Source organism: Geospiza fortis, unplaced genomic scaffold, assembly GCF_000277835.1.
Source record: "Geospiza fortis unplaced genomic scaffold, GeoFor_1.0 scaffold130, whole genome shotgun sequence".
Lineage (NCBI taxonomy): Eukaryota > Metazoa > Chordata > Aves > Passeriformes > Thraupidae > Geospiza > Geospiza fortis.
The window spans coordinates 5509691-5529701 of record NW_005054300.1 but is presented as its reverse complement, the minus strand read 5'-3'; the positions used below and the strand labels follow the sequence as shown (position 1 = coordinate 5529701).

The following is a 20011-nucleotide window of genomic DNA, read 5'->3' as shown; positions in this document are numbered from 1 at the left end:
TCATCTTGGTATCTTCCTCCTGTATCATGCGAGGGGGGAGTCAGAATGTCTGCTCTGCACTACTGGCATCTATCCACTCTTGCAGGTGCTTCAGCTTTTGGAGACTCAGAGATTCACATCTACTGAGTTTTTCTTCAGGACTCTCTGTTGGATGGTGCTGACCACTACTGGTGAAACCCCCAGCCCATGCAAACCAAAGATATCAGCAACAGGAAAGAGGATGCTTAGTATTTGTCTCAAAGTGTCCTCGATTGTGGCTTCTGAGCCACCTCCAGTGTTGCTCACTCTGTAACTTTCAGTGAGAAATGCTTTTAATTTAAGCTCTCCTGAGGCTGCATGCCAGCACAGAGCGCTGCTTGGCTGCCCTAGTGGTACTTGGGGCAAGTGTGCTGCAGCGCTAGCTGGGGTAACTCCTACTAATTTGCTGTGGAAGCTCCACTGTATTTATGGGTGGAGAGGACAAGGGGATGCTTGCTCTCCCACCTTCCCCCATGTTGTCTCAGAAGTCCTTGGTGCATCTTTGATTAGGTGTAGGTCAGAAGAATTTCCACATCGTGACCTTAATAACTAGGGTTGATTGGCAGGCAGTCTGTGGAGAGGGAGCAGCCTGTCCCTTTCATCTCCCTTGGTGCTGTGCTGGGACAATGGGCCAGCATATTTTCCTTGTTGTTCCTCATTTGAAAAGGGTCTGGTATCTCTACTAGGTACCTGTGACATGGGGGTCTTGATTGGGGTCTCATAAAGGGCCCTGTCACTGTGTCCAAAGGCCAGGAATACAAAGGCGGTCAGTGGGTGGGGGTCTCAGCTGACCACTGAAGAAGGGAGGGGAGGGTCCTGGAAGCAGTGGAGGGAGAAGCAACCCCTGATGGGAGACTTTAAAGGGGGGAGGGGGGGAGGAGGCGGCCCATTTTTGTCCCGAACTCATCAAGCACATCTGCAGAATTGTCCCAGCCTCTGCCTCCCAGTTTCAAAAGAAAATGATCGTTTGATAAACCGTCCTGATTCACCACTTTCTCACAAGGGAGGGAGACCCACCTTTGACCTCTATGATTTCACATTGGGCCCAGCTCCCCCCCATCCAATTGCTGGAGAAACTTTGAAATGCATCCCTTGTGCTCCCTTTACTTCTCCATCTTTCCCTTTACTCTCTCTTCCCCTTGCTATTTTTTTCTCTTTAGTCCCCCTCCTCCTCTTCCCACCACCCCCACCTTCCCCACTTTCCCGCTTTGTAAAAAATCAGGCGTATTGCTTTGGAGTTTAGGCAAGTAATTAGTAAAATCTTTTCTGCAGCACAATAAAACCACAGCCCTTGGCCTGCATATTCCCACAATTTACATACTCGCGGCCATTCGAGAAAACAAGTGGTATTCCCAGTGCATCGTTGCCTATGAAAATCATTTGGAAGGCAGGGAGGGGAGGGTGCTGAGACCCACTCGCTCCTGCGAGCTATAGGAATGTGCATGAATATATTAAAATGTTTTCACACAATGCTTGTATTTTCCAATGGGAGGAGGCATCTTCTGGATGAAAGGCGGCTGGCCCAGACAGGCCTCTTCCAAACGCTCTTTCCCACTCAGGGCTTGTTTGCATGGACCAGATAGAGAGGGGGCCTGGAAGGGGAGGAAGGGGCAAGGCTGCTATCCATGAAGAGTAAATCTTTGTGTGCCTCTTACCCGCTCCCCATTTGTGGTCCCAGAAAGTCAAATTATGAGGGAATTGCGTCTGCAGAGGGAGGCAGGAAGGGAGATCATCAGGACTTTCTGCAAAAGCTTTTGGAGGCATTGCAAACGTAGAGAGGAAATAGCTTGTAATGGACCATATAGTGCTGTGACCAATGGGATTCAGCGGCTGCAGCAGGAAATGACTGAGAGGGAGCTGACTATCTTGAGCAGTATTAGCAAAGTGCCTATTAATAACAGAAAACACTCTTGCAGTACTTTTCCATCTTTATCTTACTGTCAAGAACAGGCTACTCAATGCTCAGTCTGGGCAACATGTCCAGCTGTTCTTCTACTTTTTCCAAGGGAGTGGTTTTCCAGGCAGTGCCACCAGTGGAACCCAGCAGTTTCCACTCCTTTTCAATCATGGCCCACTTAGTTGCTTTTTCTCCAAAGAGGTTCTTTTGTCACTTTCTACTTACAGGATGTTGACAACAGGTGTGTGGTGAAACTTGTGTCTAGAGAGTGTAGATCTATGATTTCCTTTCTAACAGACAAGAGCTGATGGAGAAAATTGAAGTGAAGGGAGGGAGAGGCTGGACACAAGTAATTAATAGCTTGGCTTAGGAGTGGTGTTTGTATGTAGGGAAGACTGTGGGTTCAGATCCCTGAATACTGTTTTATTTGAGAATACTGGGGCAGGCTTCAAAGAGGCTTTGCTTGGAGGTAGGATGGTGACTGCATTTTTTATGATTTTTGTTCAGTAATAGTCTTTTGGTGACTTAGAAAGCTCTTTGAAATTTCTGTGGGAAGTGGTGTGGCACCAGCAAGGACATCTGGATGCCATTTCCATATGTGGTGCCAGCTCTTCTGGGTGGATAACCTCTCCAGGTGGGTTCTGCCCTGAGGATTCACATGTCTGTCCAGCCACAGCCATGGCAGCACAAATTTATGGATGCCATGAAGAGTTATTCCAAGGCCCATGCTACCCATCTGAAGTCTCTGCTCTCCTGAAGGAATTTTCTGAACACAGAGTCCCAGAACAAGGCATAAGCCATTCAGAGAGGAGTGGGAATGCTTTATTGAGAATTTCTCCTCAGCTGAGCCAGCTCTTCATGTCCTTTCTGACCAGACTCTCACTGTGACATATGAGAGAAAATGTATTCCCCAAGACCTACAAGGAACTAAACAATTTAGCATCTAAAAACCTTTTGCAAAAGAGTATTCTGCATGGGAGCTGTTCCATTTAGGAGCAGAAGTAGCAAAGCTCTGTAATGCTGTTGCTCCTGGCTGGCCTCCACTGGTCATACTGGTGTTGGTCATGGTGCAAAGGTCTCTAACCTTTTGTTGGAAACAACCAACAACCTAACTTGCAAGAGGGCTTACTTCTTATTTTTAATTATTGTCTTCCCAATTCCCTGCTCCTCCCCTTCATCTTTCTGCATTTCTTAAAGAGGCAGTGGAGGGAAAAAAGCTTTGGTTTTTGTTTGGGAAGGGGGTTAGCAAGGGCGACATGGCCCCTGCAACCTCTCATAGGGGTGTCTTGTCAGGGCGCGGCATGGAGGGCACAAACAGATCATAACCTTTAAATGAAAATGTGATGGAGGGGAGAGATGAAAGCAGTGAAACAAATTAGATACATCTAGAGGGGGTGCTCAACTGGAGAAAATTAGCATTTCTTCCTAATTGGAGTGCAGGGCATTCCATTACAGGGTTTCATTACAAGGAGGGAAGCACTGGGCCTCTTTGGAGGATTCCCCACTGTCCTTGGTTTTTCTAGAAGTAAAAAAAAATGTATTTGGGAGAGAACTGCAAAAGTACTGAATTTATCAGAGTGAAGGTTTCAGACTGCTGCAGGAGGAAGAATTATAGTAAAGCACCAGTTCTTTATTTATTAAGACAAGAAAGTAATGATTGTGTACACATGAAGGCAGTTGCTAGTCCTAGTTTTCCTGAAGGAAACAAAAAAGTATACAGGAGGCTGCAGGTGATTATAACTTTCTGATTCAAGTTTTGATTGCTGAATCAAATTTCTAGACTATCCAAAATGGACTAGTTTGTTTGAAGCAAAGGGATATGTTTTTGATTATGATCCATGGAGTCAATTCAAGCCTGTTTTATACTGTGTATCAAGCCCATGCTACACAAAACAGTTGTTTAATGTGTGTTTGCCTGATTCTACCTATAACTAGAGCTGTTGTATCTAACAGAAATTTGCATATATCTCTGGGAAAACAATGGCCAACTTCCAGCACAGAATGTCTGGTGGCTCCTTTGGGGCTTGTGCACAGCTTTGTGATCCAAATAGCTTGTGCCAGCTTGAGGAACAGGCAGACATGGATATGCTTTATATGTACATCTGTATGTATGAATGGGGGCAAGGAGTAACTCAGAGAGAATTCAAGGGATGAGGTTTTGCATTGCATTTCCTGGTTAGAAGTAGAGGGGGACAGTTTCTTTTTTCCAAGCATGGACTGGATTATTTATCAGTCAGTGCTCTCAGGAAAGGCTGGGGGAAGAGGAGAAGGGGGAGTGGTATGCAATGTATGTTGCTCTTCCAATCTACAGTTACAGACTTTTCTGTTCCAGCTCAGGAGAGAGAATACATGAATGTATCAATATGGATTTTAGGAAACTGCTGAAGGAAGGGTTCTGTCTACAGAGAAGATGTTTCCTGGCAGAGGGGGAGATGTTTGCAGCAGCACTGCCTTCATCCTGGGCAGGCTCTGTTATCCCTGTGCTCAGGATGAGGTTGCGGGTGGTATGAATTTACAGAAGTCATAAGTGTAAATCTCTGACTTATCACTTACTGCTGGATTTTGGCATTTTGACACAGAACATAGCATTGGCCCCAGGAATATCTTCAGGCTTAGAGAAAATAGTGATAAAAATGAAAGCATGGCTCAGAGATGGGCTTCTCCTATATTAGGTCTGGCACATAACAGGATGATGATGTCTCCCATTGCAACATTCTCCTTGTCACTTCAGTCCTCACAGAAGATGCTTGGCAGACTGTTTAAAATAAGGCAAGAGGGGAACAGGACCAGAGAGGCTGAAATTTGGAGAGGAGCAAATGAGTAACACAAGATAGTCATCCTTGAAGGGAAACCAGTTCCTCTGAAGAATGGGAATTTCTCCTCTATGTGTGCATCTGCTAATGCTAATACACTTTCAAATGGAGCATGCCAGAGTGCCTCTTGCCTGTAGCTAAGCTTCAGTTTCCTTGGCTTGCTGGCATCCTGAATCTCTGCTGTGAGTTGAATCGGACACTGGAAACGTGGACGGAATTGTGTGGCTCTGGCTCTCTTGGCTCCATTGCCTCTGGTTTCTTTTCAGAGCAGTGTGAGACTGTTACAGACTGGAAGGCAGAGTGGAAAGTCTGTTCTTTCTGTGCAATGTTGCCTGTATTGTATTCTGTGGTTCATTATCTAGGATTTGTCAGGTCTTCTCTACCTTCCCTCCCAACTGCATGGAACACAACTGCTGCAACCACTTTCTTGCTCTTAGGAGGTGTTGTGGGCTCATGATGCTCCATTCACCATCCCTACATGTGGGATGTACTCTTACTGCTTTGTAGGCATCCTCACACTTAGCAGGTGCAGGGCTAATTTGCGACCAGGTATTAAAGCTAGCTTTTAATGTGCATTGCCCTGTCTAATTAGTAAATTCCTGTTCTTTCCCCTCTGAGATTGAAGTACATATTCCTTTAAGTCTAACCGTCCATCAAAGAGGACTTGAATGAGGCCCTGCTATGGTTGGTAGACACAGGCAGCTAATGACAAGAGAGAGCCCATTTCCTTTGTGAAGAGAGACCTGTACCAAGGTGATTTATAGTGCCAAAGATTTATTACTGTGGGGGCTGAAGAGTCTTGCAAGCTGGAACCCAACAGCTTAGGTTTTTTTCAGGGGAAAAAGAAATCTGTGTACCTCTTCCCTACTCCTGAAAGAAGTGAACTCATCAGTAGCAGCAGTTGCAGACTGAGCTGGGCCAAGCAGCAATTGCTACTACTGCTGTGCTTGGTCTCTTCCTTCTGGTGCAGCTATGTTGAGCTTTACACCTGTGCTTTTTTCAGTCACCTGCTTTGGCTGTTCAGGCTGATTTACTGAGGGATGGGGATGGAGCAGGACTGTCTGACTGAAGAGTTTCTCTCTTGCATCTGATTTTCTGTCTTGGCCTAGAGCATGTTTTCATTTTCTGTGCACTTCCCCTGGATTTTCTCTTCTTTGACAGTGGAGAAGCAAGGGAGCCTGGTCCAGATATTAGAAAAGAGTAATGTTTCTCTAACATCTGTTTTCTGATGCTCTCAGAGTAGAAGGTTGTGGAGGGGAATGATGCCAGCAGTTTTGAAAGTGATTTTGTAAATTCATGGATAGCAGGTTGATAATGAGGAACTAGGTGGGGATACACTCTTTATAATCCTTAATACAGAAACTGTGGGTGCAAAGTGAATGACCACAGAGGGTTGCCAAGCTTACATGTTCTTCCTGAACAGCATCTGCCAGTACCACTGGAGATGAAAAAGGTGAGCTCGATGGGCCATGGCTTGACAAAAGTGGGCATTTCTCTTCTTCTTCTGGCTGTGGTGGGTCAGTCCAGCATACTTCTACCCTAGCATTTGGTGTTCAGCAGTGGTCAGTAGTAAATGTCTATGGAGAAGGTAAGAAACAAGAGCGAAAGATCCTTTCCTGCCTATTCCTTCCCAGCTTCCAGTGACGAGAGGTTGGGGTTTCCCTGGCTAGAGTTTTCATCTGGACCAATGTTTCTTTCATATTTGCAGAAGATAACTCTATGAGCAGCTCATCTCTTCTTTCTGAGCCTGTTAATGTTCTGGGCTTCACAGGCTCCTTTTAAATTCAGTGTTGGGTCCTGAAGAGGAAACATGTTGTTCCATTTTTAAACCTTTTGCCTGATTGTCTTATGTGGTTATACAGTGAAAGATTTCTCTCTCTGGATACCCTTCACTCTGTTTAAAGTTTTAATATTTTTCCCAAGCTACCCCAACTCTAGAATTGATGGCCTTGTGTGAAGCAGTAGCAAGCCACAACTTGCTGGCCAGTTGTTGTTTGGAGTGGAGTTCAGGCATCCCTGAGCTGTGGTACGCTCATCTCTTCCTCCCAGGGCAGCCTCTGATTGGAGCCCACAGAGATGCAGCCCAACATGAATTGATGGCCATGTAATTGATTCTTGTGTGTTCACATGATAAAAGATGAGTGACAGTTTTGACTGGGACACTTGTAACTGGCTGCAGAATCAAATACTGATATTTGAGTAATGTGCTCATTTCAGTGTAGGATGTGCGAGTAAGCTTGGTTTTGGCATTTCTTTGTGTAGGTGTTTGACCTAAGTAGAAATTGTTCTTTTAATAGCTGTGTTTTTGGATGTGACTTCCTAAATTCTCAGAGCACATGGAAATAGGGCAGGCAATGGAAAGGTAAGGAGGAAACTGTGGTTTCACACTCCTACCCACAAAGCTGCCTATGCATTTAAAGCTTCCAGACTTCTGTTCCTTGCAGTGTTGGAGGACTGACTGCCAGCAGGTTGTCCTGCTTCACCTGGACAGCAGCTTACTGAGTGGCAGGAGGCAGTGTGGTACTTAATATCCCTTTATGAGATATTTTTTGTCATCAAAGGACAATGTATGCTAGGGAATCCTCTATTCCATTGCAGACTTGAGACGTGTGCCTGAAGAGTCTTTTTCTCAGTCCTTTTTAATGCAGTCCTTTCCCTCTTATACCATTTCATGTGTAATTTTTTCCCAATATACTGACATAAAGCATTATAATAAATTACTACTCACTTTCTTGTCTTATCCTTTCCCTATATCTGTGCCATCTATTTTGCCTGTTCACTTTCCTATCTTCACCGGGCTTATCTCAGTTATCAGTGAAATTTAATAATTCTTAGCCTGCCTTGCAGCCCAGCCTGATTACAGACACTGAAGGTGATAATCTGTGCTGTGAAACTGTATTGATGTCAGCATGGTTTGAACTCTGGCTTCTGCAAAACTTCTTCAGCGAGTTTTTGGGTGGTTTGGGATCTGTGTGGGACATGCCACTAAACATCTTTATACCTTAGATGTGTATTATCTGTTAATGAAACCTTGTATGCCTTTCTCTGCATGCAGGGCTGGGGCTTTCTGGCCTGACTGCCAGGTTTGATTTCTCACTCTGGTGCTTGCTCACAACCAAGCGTGCCCTGAACCTGCAGATGGGGAGGAGGGGTTTTATTCAGGATCTTGGTTGCTTAGGGCTGAAGAGTTGACATGCTCCAAACACGTAGTATGAAAACCCTGAAGCAAATCATATTGTGGAGAGTGGAGAGCTGGGGAGGTGGAAACTGCCCAGAGCTTCAGGGGCAAGTGGATTAAGGTTGTTGCAAGAGTGTCTGTGTCAGGACTGGAATGATCAGCACAGGAAAGCTCTAGGAGTCATTTCATGGCTGAGTTAAACGCAGATGAGGCTTTGCTTCCCTCCTCCACAGAGCACCTGTGTCTCCATGCCTCAGTGTCCTGGCCTTCTCTGTGTGTAGCATGTGCTCCATATACATACCTTTCCCCTTTCACCTTTTCTGGTCTTTGACTTCTTAAAACCCTCTGAGTATTAGTCCCCTCTACCCTGATGAAGAACTTATTTAATTTGTAAATTGTTTGAATATCACAGGGCAGAGGTTTTTGAGATTTGGGCTCTTTCCCCTAAAAGCATGAACAAGTACAGCTCCTGCCTCTGCATGATATCGAGAAAGAACTTCTGCCCTGTGTGCTAAGATAAGGAAAGTATAAGTTTGACTCCTCTTCTTCCTCACCATCCTGATTACTTTTTTCAAAATTCTCCTAAATATTAGAGTTTGAATTTATTATACGTGTGTCTGTATGGCAAAAGGAAAAAGACAAAAATAATTTGTGGCTTGTGGCACCCATAAAAGAGATTCCTTCCACCTCCACTTTTAAACTGAAGCATTCTTGATTTTTAGTTGTTCTGGCAGACCTGAAAGGATTCTCCCTTCCCCCTGACCTCACTGGCATGCATGGATTGCTGCTTATTGAAAAGTAATTTTCTGTCATAGATTCTAATGGAAAAGTTTATATAAAATGTCATTCTATATATATACATGCATTTTTAAAACAATACTTGTTAACTGAAAACTTTGCCAGTCACATCTGAAAAAATACTGGGATTGGTCTTGGCAGTCCCGAACCTTAAAAAAATAGTAAGGGGGTATTTTATAAATAGAAGAGATTTTCTTCTTTTGCATCATGATTCTTTAAGCATTTTCTATACATGAGCAAATATTTAGACTTTTGTCCAAAGCAGTGACAGCTGGAATATTAAATCAATTCCACATGTCCTCTTGTAGAGTGTGAGGTTATAAGGAGAAAAAGCCCTGGACCACTATAAGGTTTGTGATAAAGTGTGAGCAGAGATGACATTACATATCTTTTCCCACTGGTGCAGGGAATATTCACTCTGTTTCTCTGCACAGGCTTGAAATTGGCCTGGTCAACATGGGCCTGCTTTTGTTTATTCTTGGTGTCTGCTGCTCAGATGCTGGCATGGATTTCACAGCAAGCATACTTTGTCCAGAGGTGTCAAAAGTTGTTCTAAGGAAAAGTCTTGAGAATTGTTGGGTCAAAGGCACATAGTATCTGCCTGAACTCCTCTATGTGTGACAAGTACTTAAGGCATCTTGGGTGAGGCTGAAATTAACAGGATTGAAATTGAAAAATGATCCTTTCTGGAAGAGTCTTTCATAAAATGTGATAGAAATAGATATGGCCTGAACAGAAACCTGAATCATGGGGTTGAACCAGGCAATTTGCTTCTCTAGTTTGCAAGCTGCTGCAGCATTGTGTCACTGTTGTATTTTAGGCAGCTCAGAAATTAAAAGTCTGTGCCCTGGGGGTTGTGCTGCCTGCGTGCTCCCTTCCTACAACTGGAGTCCCTGAGGATCTCCTTTCCTTGTTATCAGGATTGTTGTAATTGCATCATCTCCTAGGGCTTGCTCAGCACTCCAGTGTACCTGTCCTTTGATAGTAGTGGCATCTTTTCACTTCCCTGCTGGGTCTTCACCTGGTCGTCATTGCAGAATGAGGACCAAGCTTTTAGATTATGACAATTCTTGCTTTCTAGTAGGATATTGCAATCATAAGAGACACAAAGTGAGTTTTTTAAAACTTTAAAATCAAACAAAAAATCCCACAGACCCCATTGCACTGAAGCTGTGATGGTTAATCCAGCTGAGCAGCAGCTTTAACTTGTCTACAAGACCTGACAAGTCCGGACAAGCATTTCTATCCTGAAGGCGATGGTGATAATTCAAAAAAAGCATAGATGCTAACAAGTCCTGAGAATCAGCAGAGGCAGCATGCCACACACAGGATGCCAGTTTCTGGTTTGTGGGACATCCGACATCAGTCTGATTTAACGCAGGAATGATACACTGGTGGCCAAGTTTTTTGAACCCACATGCAGCAGGTTTCCTGGTAGTTTTTTGCAAAACCGATGTCTTGTAGCAGAAAGGGAGACAGAACAAGTGAGCTCCCACTCTGAAAAACAGTTTTGGTTTGCTAATGGGAGATGCCTCAGCAAAAAGAGAACCTGGAGCCTTTGTTGCTGTCCTCCTGGTTATGGTTATTGCCTGACTTTTGGAGCAGATGCTGGAGGAGTTGACTTACTTTTTGATTATTTTTCTCAGCAGTAAGAGTTCTCACTCTGTCCTTCTCACAGTTCTTGCTATCCTGTTGGGACCTGCACTGTCCAGCTTATTCTCCCTGGGTCTATTGCCTTTCTAAATCTCAGTGTGAAGGTACTAGACTAGAAATCCTGTCCTGGGAGCATAGGCTACACCAGGCCTTCAAGAATATGTCATGCATCACACCCCTTCACATGCTTCTTTTGTGCATCACTGGATCTCTTTTCTCTTTTACTGATTTTTGGCATGCTGCACTGGCCTGTTGCACAGGCTGGGGGAAGGATGCCACGGGCTGACTCCTCAATGTGTGTCCGAGCGCTGGCCATGCCCCAGCTGTGCCAGGCGCACCGTCCCGCTCCCACCCCTCCTCTTGCTCGGCCCACATTGGAGCCCCCAAGAGCTCTTTGTCCGCCCGTTGAGAGCAGCCCCCGTTCCTCCATTCCCACATGGCGCACCCTCCCCAGCAGCCCTCTCCCCATTCAGCAGTTTGGGCTGAAAGAACCTTGGCTAATTACGCAGGGCTGAAAATTACCACTTTGCCGTGTCTTCCTGCTGCTGGGCCCATTTGCGTGGGGCCTGTAGTTAGAGGGAACAAAGTCCCCCCCGTGGAGCCAGGCAGGCCCCAAGTGTGAAGCTACAGGTACAAGCAAGAGGGGAATGAAGGGAATAATTACCAGCTTCTCCAGGTGAAAGCCCTGTTAAAACTTCAATAAGCCAATTAGGGGCCAGGGTGTGTGTGTGGGGAGAGTCTCCCCCACCTATAACTGATTCCCACCAGGCAATTAACAGAAATCATTTCACGGAGGGGAGGATAAGAAATGGCTCTTAGAAATTGTCTTGAGTGGGGGGGGGCTGAAACAGCACGACTGCTGCAATGGTCCTCATGTACTCCAGCCTCCCTGCTCACTGTGTGGCCTGAAAATGTTGGTGGGGCTAGGAGGAGAGGGAGGAGGGAGGGAAAATGGCAAAGAAAAAGGAATCGCTGGAGCTTTACACCTGGGCAGGCTTTGAGGAAGTGAGGGCTGGAGTTCAGAGCTTCTTGTAAGGCTGTGTGTGGGCCCAGAGCCCCAAGCTCAAGGGGGCTGCTGGGTCTGGGGAGGATTGAGCTCAGGGTGTCTTCCCCATGAGGGTGAGGGGGAAAGATAAGGGTACTGACCAGAGCAGGGAGGGGAAATGTGATGGGTGTGAGGGCTGGAAGTGGGTGTGCAGGTTGAGATCTAAACGCCAGGCCCTCAGAGATCTGCCCAAGGTGCATGATAGTCTGTAGGTACAAATGGTGTCCAGTGTCTAATACTGTGCATGTATCTCATCCAGAGATCATGTTTTTCTGCTGCTCAGTCAGCAGCTCCACCTGTTCCTTCCTTTCAATTCATTCCAAAAAACCCAGGAAATTTTCTCAAGATAGAGATTTTATGAAGTTATCTTGCAAGTCCCGTGTACTGTATTGCAGATGGCATGTGCAGCAGTTGGAGGTAGAGCATGCTGTCTGGTGGGTGCCTCTCAGGAGTCTTGCCCATTGGTGTTTGAAAGGCTGCTCTGGGAGTAGAGCAAGAGTAGAGCATAGGATGAAGTTGCTACAGATGGCTGAGATTTCTGTAGTGATGTTGGAAGGGAGAATGCTTTGTGTGAGTAAGGAAGTTGAGACACCAGCTGTGGTTATTTCACCTGCACTTGAAAAAGAAACAAAAAACCCAAATAAACCTTTAACTCCTCAAGACACAAATGTAACCTCAGTAGCCACTTTCTTTGAATTTCTAATGTTATAGCTTCTGAGCATTAAATATTTTCTTTGAGATTTTGTTCTGGTTACTGATAAGCTGATATAACTGTGCTGTAGTGGTGTTTAGCCACCTAGTCTCAAGCTGACCTGAAAGTCCCTAGATTTCATCCTTTTTCTTCTTTTTTTTCTCCCCTTCTCTTTTTTCATAGAAATCTCTCTGTGGTAGGAATAGAGAGCTGTATCTCTTGCACAGCCCAGATTTTAGACTCAGAAGTGATTTCTCAGTTGAGTCATGTTTCTTTATTATTCAGCTTCTAAGATGTAACCACAGTGGTTGCCTGCAGAGAGCTCTGCTCACAGAAAGGCCTGGTAGGCATGCACAGACAAATCAGTTTTGGCATGGACTTTGATTTTTGGTGCAAGTTATTCAGATCAGTGCCTGAATTATGTTCTGGATTAAATTTCTGTTATGGCTAAGGAGTCTCTTTTTTCCTGCAATCACAGTAATAACTTGAGCATCATTTAGGGTTTAAATTTGGTCTCAAGAGAGATGAGTTTCTGTACAAAGACCTCTGCATGAACAACTACTCCAAGCCTGGCAAGCCCAGAGGTCGGGGGTGTGAGGAAAGATAAAGATTATTGGACATAGCATGTAAATATGTATTTTGCATTATTAAAAATAGGTTTTCAAGACTTTTAATAAAAGAGCAGGTTGATGTCAAATACTTGTATAGGTATAGCTACAAAAGCAATTCTGTTTGAAGTTCTGAAAAATGACAGCAGCACTGTGAAAAGTACTGTTCCAATATTCCTCTTACACAGGAACACTCAAGATCCTAAATCAACTTTTATAGAGCTAATCTGAATGTGGCCCTCTTTTGAACACTTGTTTCTTCCTAAAAGTGTGTGTCATGTGGAGTATTGGGGAAAGCATTGATACTTAGATGTGAACAGGCCTTGGAACATCAGGACTGTTTTGTGGATTGAATCACTAGTTTCTAATCAAGGGTAATTTCCCATTCAATATTGTAGTGTGGAAGAGCGCGCATGTGTTTGTCCTGTCTGCAAGCTTTGTCTTTATGTCGTTGAGCTCAGTTTTTTTCCAGAAATGAGGATTGTGCTCTGTCCTGTGGCTTGTTTTCACAGAACTTATCTGCTGCAGGGCTGCTGAAGGGACAGGGATCAAGGTTGCAGATAACTTGGGTGCTGAGTTTGGGATGAAACTGCAAGGAAGTGAAGGCAGAATGGAGGTGTCTAGGTTGGACACCTGCTAAGCAGCTTGTCTACCGTGCCAGGAATTGGGCTTTTGGGAATATGAAAAGTTTTTTCTGCTCTTCAGCCTGAGTGTCTCTGAAGTCTGGAGGAAGACATGAAGTTAGAGGCCAAGGAGGAAGGCGGGAGAGGTGAAGCTGATGTTCCCTCTGTCATGAGGCATGAAGTATATGACTCGGGAGGCAGTGACATGAGCATTTCTTCTATCTCATGAGCTGGTGTTCTGCCTCAAATGTGATTTCATGTTTCAATCCAGCATCTCTACAGTGCCCTTCAGTACAAAAGGTAAATGCTGTCTTTCTGGGGACCACTTTTCAGTGGTCCACTTGAGGTACCATATGAATGAGTTATTAGTCCATCTGTTCATGCATGTGTCACTGGTGCTCCTTGCAAGAGCACAGGATTTCCTCTTGGAGCAGTAGTGGTTGTCAGTGTTGCAGGGTTCATGGTCTTCTCTATGCATTTTGCTTTCTCTCTGTGCTGAGTCCATGGTGGGGTGTGGCAGAGCTCTTCTGTGTGACATTTATGAGGTATATCAGGAACACAATTTCACTCTGAGTTGACTGATGCCTTGGGTGATGCTGTAGCATGCATGTGAGCTCAAAGAAGCAGCAGCAAACCTGCCAGAGCTTTCCAGTCTGTTTCTGGAACAAGCCTGGCTATTTGCCTTCAGCTGCTGGGCCTTTTTGGCAAGGTTATTCAACAAAGGTGAGGCTGTGCTGAAGTGGGATTCTTCTGCTTGCTCAGGTGAGCTTTAGATGCTGTCTTACCTGTTGATTTTTGTTGAATTTTTGGTTAAAGAATGCTAACATATAATCCAGCTGTCTTGACTTCTGAGATACTGAAGATGCTTGGTTCAGTTCTCTGGTCATCCTGTGAGAAGTACAAAGTACAGCTAAAGGAACTGGTCTAGGACAGTGAAGGGGCAACACCAGCCCAGCATGACCACCCAGACGTGGGTTTGTCCAGCATTGCCTGCATCTAAAGCAGATGGGATTTCTTGCATATTTGTGGTGCCTGCTTGCTCATAAAGAAGATGCTAAACTGATGCTGTGCTGTTTTTGGTTTTTTCTCCTTGCAAATTAAATGCCCCTGCGGAAGGAGCACTTGCTCCCCTGCACTCTCTGTCTCTCTCCCTTTGTGTGTATCTGGTCTGTTGGAGAAGTCTCATGCCGGAGGTGGCGAAACTCCCTGTGCTGGGTTTCTGACCTCCTCCTCTCCCCTTCACAATGTTGTTACTGTTGCATCTGCTCTTCAGCAGGGGCTCCATCAAGTTTGTGTGACCTTAGCACTGTATTCATGCTGGAGGAGTTACCTTCCATAATGATGTCAACTGATGAGGCTGGCGGGATGGTGGCGGCCGCGATAAGACATGACATGTTCTAATGATTCGCCTTAGCGAGCTGAGTGTGTGTGTTGGGGGGGCACAGAGGGGCTTGGAGAGGGGAGGTGGGGGCCCCACAGGTGCCGACAAAGACTTTGACCTTTGCTGCTATAATATCAGTGTTTCACAGGCAGGGCGGTTCGGTAACCCACTTTCAGCCCATCAAAAATTGATTTAATTGCAATTTTTTCCCCCAATTAGGAGCACTGGAGCTTAACTAATTGGAGTAATAGAGAGTAATAAGGCTCTGATAAAAAGCCTTCCTCTGCCTCCTTTGTATCTTGTGTCATCGCCTGTCAGAGGTCAGAGAGCTTGCATATTCTATTAGGCAGAGTTGCCTTCATTTGTACAAATTAGTTTACCCAACAGTAATTAAAATGCCAGTGCGGGTCGGGGAAAGCTGAATACAATTGATGGGCACGTTGGTGAAGGATTTGACAGCTCCGGTGGCCTCCCTTGCCAAAGCGTGTCAGTGCTGAATCAAAGGCTACACAAACCCACAGACCCGTGCGTTTAACCCGCGGCACCGTCGGCACCAACAGCTCTCTCTCTTCTCCTATCTCTCTTTTGGACTTGCTTTCTCTTCTCCTTCTTTTCTCATCTCACTTGAGACTTTTTAAAATAGATGTTTCCCATCTTTGAGCTGTCCTTTCTGCTGATCACTTTCATAACACTGCTACCAACCGCCCCATCCTGTCTCCTTTGGTTCTCCCCCTTTTCTCCCCCCACCTTCCACATTCCCAGCTGCAGGGCTCTGTCAAGTAATAACTTCTTTGTTTCCCAGTCCAGTGAGTCTCCATATATAATAGTTTCCAAAATGGAACAACGATGTCCAATTCCAGGGGGCGGGGGAGAGCGCCAGGAGGAAGGAATGGGCTCTTGCACGTGTCGAGTAGATTCTGGATTTGAAATCCCTGAAGAGCAGAATAGAACTAGAGAAGCAATCGGTTTACAGTACAGGGAAGGGCACAAGTCTGGGGCACAGAGGAGGTGCATTGAGAAGAGGTGGGAAATGACCTGTTTTACCCAGGTTCCTTCAATGACTTTGCATTGCAGGATTCCCAGCTCAGGCAGGACCTGCTCTAGAGGCTGGGTTGATGGTGGGGCAAATATGTGTTGTTCAATGTGACTTGTGTTTCTGGAGCTGATATTGTTTCTAAGCCTCAAGATAAACAGCATCTTTCCAAAAGGACTAATGGGCATCTACCTCTGTCCCTCTGGTTTGTTCACATCTGGCAATGGTTTGTCCAGGATGGGGTCAAGAGGGATGCTACATGAGTCACACTGTAGTTGGCACCTTGGGAGCAGCAATGGGATTATTGCAGCTGGAGTGCAGCCAGAGCACTACTGCTGTTGCCAGAAATGCCATGGGATCTTCAACAACCACAATTCAGTCAGAGAATTCTTGTGTTTCTTCCAACAGCACTGCCAGGATGTGTGCTCTCTTTCATTTCCTGGCCCAGCTTCTATTGTGCAGGGATGATGTCTAATGAAATGTCTCTTCTGCATTAGAGACATAGAGGTCTGGCTTCTGGAGAAGCAGGCTCTTGGTTGTTCTGTTGGTTTTTTTTCCCCCTCTTGTTTATTCCTCTCCTCTCTGTCGATAGGGGGTTTCAAATAAGAAAGAGGACATCGAAGTATCAGATGAGTTTGAAGATTCCTTGTGTTGGACAACAAAAATATGCTGTTTATGAAGTATGTGTGTCTCAATGCTGTGCAAAATTCTTGCCTTCCTGCTTTGGTTTTTGACTCTGTTTTAGTTCCTAGGGGATCCCTGTGAAGACAACATGCCCTGTTATGGAAGCCCTACATTGGTGCTTTTTTCCCCTTTAGAAGGGCCTATTAGGGGGAGCTTATAGTCATGGTAGCCGGCAGCTTTCAAAGGATAGAAGGAAGCATAGTGGGGAAGGGGCTTTACATCTCCAAGGCCATCTGGAGACTGGCCATGGCAGTTTTTATGGTGGATGTAGATGCATCTGATCAGAGTCAGTGTACATCATTGTGTTGTATATACTTCAGGTAGATGAGTCATGTCTGCATGAATGTATTTAGGGTATCCTGTACTTGCCTCTTCCCAATCTAGTCTCTCCTCAGTCTGGCTGTAGAAAGTAGTGTAGGCAAAATGAATGACACTCTCTAACCTAGTAACTCAGCTTCAATTGTTTTTCTTGGGCAGCTGGCAACAACAGTTGTGAAAAAGCTGCGCTTCTCTAAGTTGGAGGGTTTTCTTATGTGTGCTCTGTGGTCTCTAAGACAAAAGAGCCTTGTTGAAGATAGAAAAGAAGCAAGTCTGATAGAAGGCTTCAGCCTGATCTTCCACACTAAACAAAGTTTCAGAAGTTTTGGAGCCAAGCTTTACATGCTTTCCTCCAAACTGCATGTTGGTTTAGACATATGAAAGCTGACTTGTGTTGCTCTTTTGCCTGAAGTAAAACTGTCACCTGTGAGAGGTTCCCAGTTATGAGACACCTGAGGCTTCAAGGTGTGTGCCTGCAGATCAGACTCAAGGTGAGGGGTCCTGTATCATGCCCTGGAATCCAGACTTTAAGGTCAGTTCACTCTCAGGCTTTGAGAATTTCTCATTGGTGCCCCTTCTTGTGCATGTTGTCTTGTGAGTGCTGCAGTGAAGGTGGCCTGCTCTTGTGGGAGAAGTCTTATCTTTGCTTGCTAATAGGCTCAGGCTGTTAAAGATAAGGCCTGCAAACCTGATCCCACTGAAGTATGAGACAGAATTCCTGTTGACTGAATGGAGTCAGCTTTACCCAGAAGAGACTTGTTTGTGGCCCTGAGGCCTGTATTCGATGCTGGAGAAAAATCTCTTTATCTAATGCTTTCTTCTCTCTCTCTCTTTTTTTTTCTTTTTTTTTTTTTTTCTCCGAGGGGTGGGGGGTAAGGACCAAGGAAGGAAAGCTGAAGTCCAGAACTGACAGCATGAGGGAGGATTAAACCTAGCTGTTCCTCCCACCTTTTTCTCCCTGTTGGTGTGCCTCCATGGTAATTTAGACCTGTGGCAACCATCAAAGCCTTGTGCATACCTTCTGCACAAAGGGATCTGTCTCCCAAGTGAGAGCGTTCTCTGCTGGGATAGAGTCAGTTTGTCCCCCAAAAGAAAAATCTTAAGCACCCAATTGCCTGCTTGACTGACTCCCTGACTGCTATTGTGTTTCTAACCACAGTAATTGACTTTAGTAGTTATTAATGGATTATGGCTGGGGAGTGGGGACAAAACCCAACACCTAGCTTTGTAGCAGAGGGACCTCCTGACCAAAGTGCTGCTTGCCAGACATGGGGCTTGACCGACAAACTATCAAAGTGGGTGTCTTTTGCTTGTTTTCCTCTGAGGTGGATGACATTGGCAAAAGAGAAATGTTCCCTCCTGTCCTGGACTATGGTGGAGAGAAGGCAGGCATTGAGCAGAAATCATGTTTCCAAAGATGAAATGCTGCACACTTTCCTAATTGATCATGGTGGCTGCTTCAAGCAACAGGAATTGGATTTTCCATAGACTCTCAGACTTTGGTCAGGCACTTACATGGAGAAGAGTAATGTGAGCACCCTGCAGCACCTGTAGGGGCAGCTCAGTGCTACAGGTGCTTTGGCTGATTGCATGTGCACTGCCAATGAACCTGGAATTTTGCACGTTAGACATCCTGGTTGGAGACACTTTGAAATAGCTCTAGGTCTGCAGGCCTTTTCTAGCCTAAAGGGCAGCTAAGCATCACAGAACTTGTGGACACCTCCATGATGTGGTTTGATGGTTTGAAATGGTTTGATGTTATCTGCTTGCCTCTTTTGCAGAGTGTTTTGTCAGTGCTGCTTTGGCCTTATGGTTTGGAGAAACCAGTTGCTCAGCTAAACCACAGAGATAGGAGTAGAAAGAGTCCTGAGTTCCAGTTTTGCTCCCATCTGGTCCTTCTCTGACTTTGATTGAGTTGAGCCTGTGTTCACCACTTGGCTGCTGAGTGCCTTCTTGCAGCAGCAGTAGTGCTTCTCACAGAAGTCAAGGCTCTGCAAGAATCCATTCCTGGTACAGTAGAGGCTTGCAGACACCTTGACTTCCAAAGAAAGAATGCTGTAGAGGATTAAAGAAATGTTAAAAACTGCTTTAACTGCTATTTTTGTAGACATGACATTGTTTTCTTATTTTGTTTTCATGTTTTCAGCTGCCAGCCCTGTGTCATACTGCAGAAGTTCTTTAGGCAAAGCGTAGAAATGGCTTTTATTTAAAGCAGGTTCCATTTCCTGTATTCATAGTATCCTTGTTGCATTGACTTAAACGTAGTTTTGGCATTTTATTCTCAGTAGCTGCAATAAATATGGCTTTGTGAGAGGTTATTTTTAACTTACTTAGAAATCCTTGGATGAGCTGCTTCCTCTTATTTGGACTGAGAATGGGAAGCTGGCACAAAACAAGCAGTGTGGTTTGGAGAGCACAGCACCCATGTTCCTCATGCTTGATTTTAAGGATTTGTTCTGTCTTATGAACTAGTATGAGGCCAGTGGGTGTCAGGTGACTTCTGGAGCCAGCATGTGCAGCAGAGACATAGCATTGCCAAGAGGACTTTGGAATGGGCCCTGCTGGAGGGTGTAAATGGAGCCAAATATTGCTGCAGGAGAGCTGTGCTGCCTCTAACACAGAGTGCCTGAGCACTGGGGAGGGCAACCTGATCCAGCTTTGAAATTGGCCCTGCTTTGAGCAGGCTGGACCAGAGACCTCTATTCTGTGATTCTTTAGGCCTGTAATGCTGCAGCCGGTTCATGATTGTACTCAGAAGTTGCCAACAAGCAGAAGTGATACATGAAGTAGGAAATAACAGTAAATTTTCCATGGGGTCTTTCTGCAGCTTACAGCACTGTATATGAAACATGCTAAGTACTGTCCTGACCCATTTGAAAATGTTGTTTACAGATGTTCCTGTTTAGGTTTTCCCTTTGTATTTACAAATACATTTTATGTCCTGCCAATTCTCTGCAGTTGTGACCTGCTGCATCTGGGAAGCTCAGCTAGTGAGAGTCCTTTGGCAGCTCTCCCTTTGCTGCTGCCTGTCCCTTGTGAAATGTGGTGGGACATGCTGAAATCATCTTGTACCAGAATTCAAAGTCTGTCTTGTAACCTGTTTTCTCTCTTGCTCATGCACTTTCTTCAGAACATGAGGATTAGTAAGTGTTTTTTGTTTGTTTCTTTGTTTTTTTAAACAGCTCATTTGTGACAGGGACAGCCTGCTGTGGACACATCTCACCTCTGAGAATCTGGGACCTTGAGAGGTGAGTGAGCTTCCAGGTTACAG

General features: G+C 45.2%; 1 protein-coding gene across 1 annotated transcript in view; it reads left to right on the top strand.

The window, feature by feature from the left end:
• FBXW4 (F-box and WD repeat domain containing 4) overlaps positions 1-20011 on the top strand; it is a 67096-nt gene that overhangs the window by 33234 nt on the left and 13851 nt on the right. The window contains exon 7 of the mRNA XM_031061406.1: positions 19923-19988. Coding sequence (XP_030917266.1) covers positions 19923-19988 — 66 coding nt within the window. The remainder of the gene's footprint in view (positions 1-19922; positions 19989-20011) is intronic.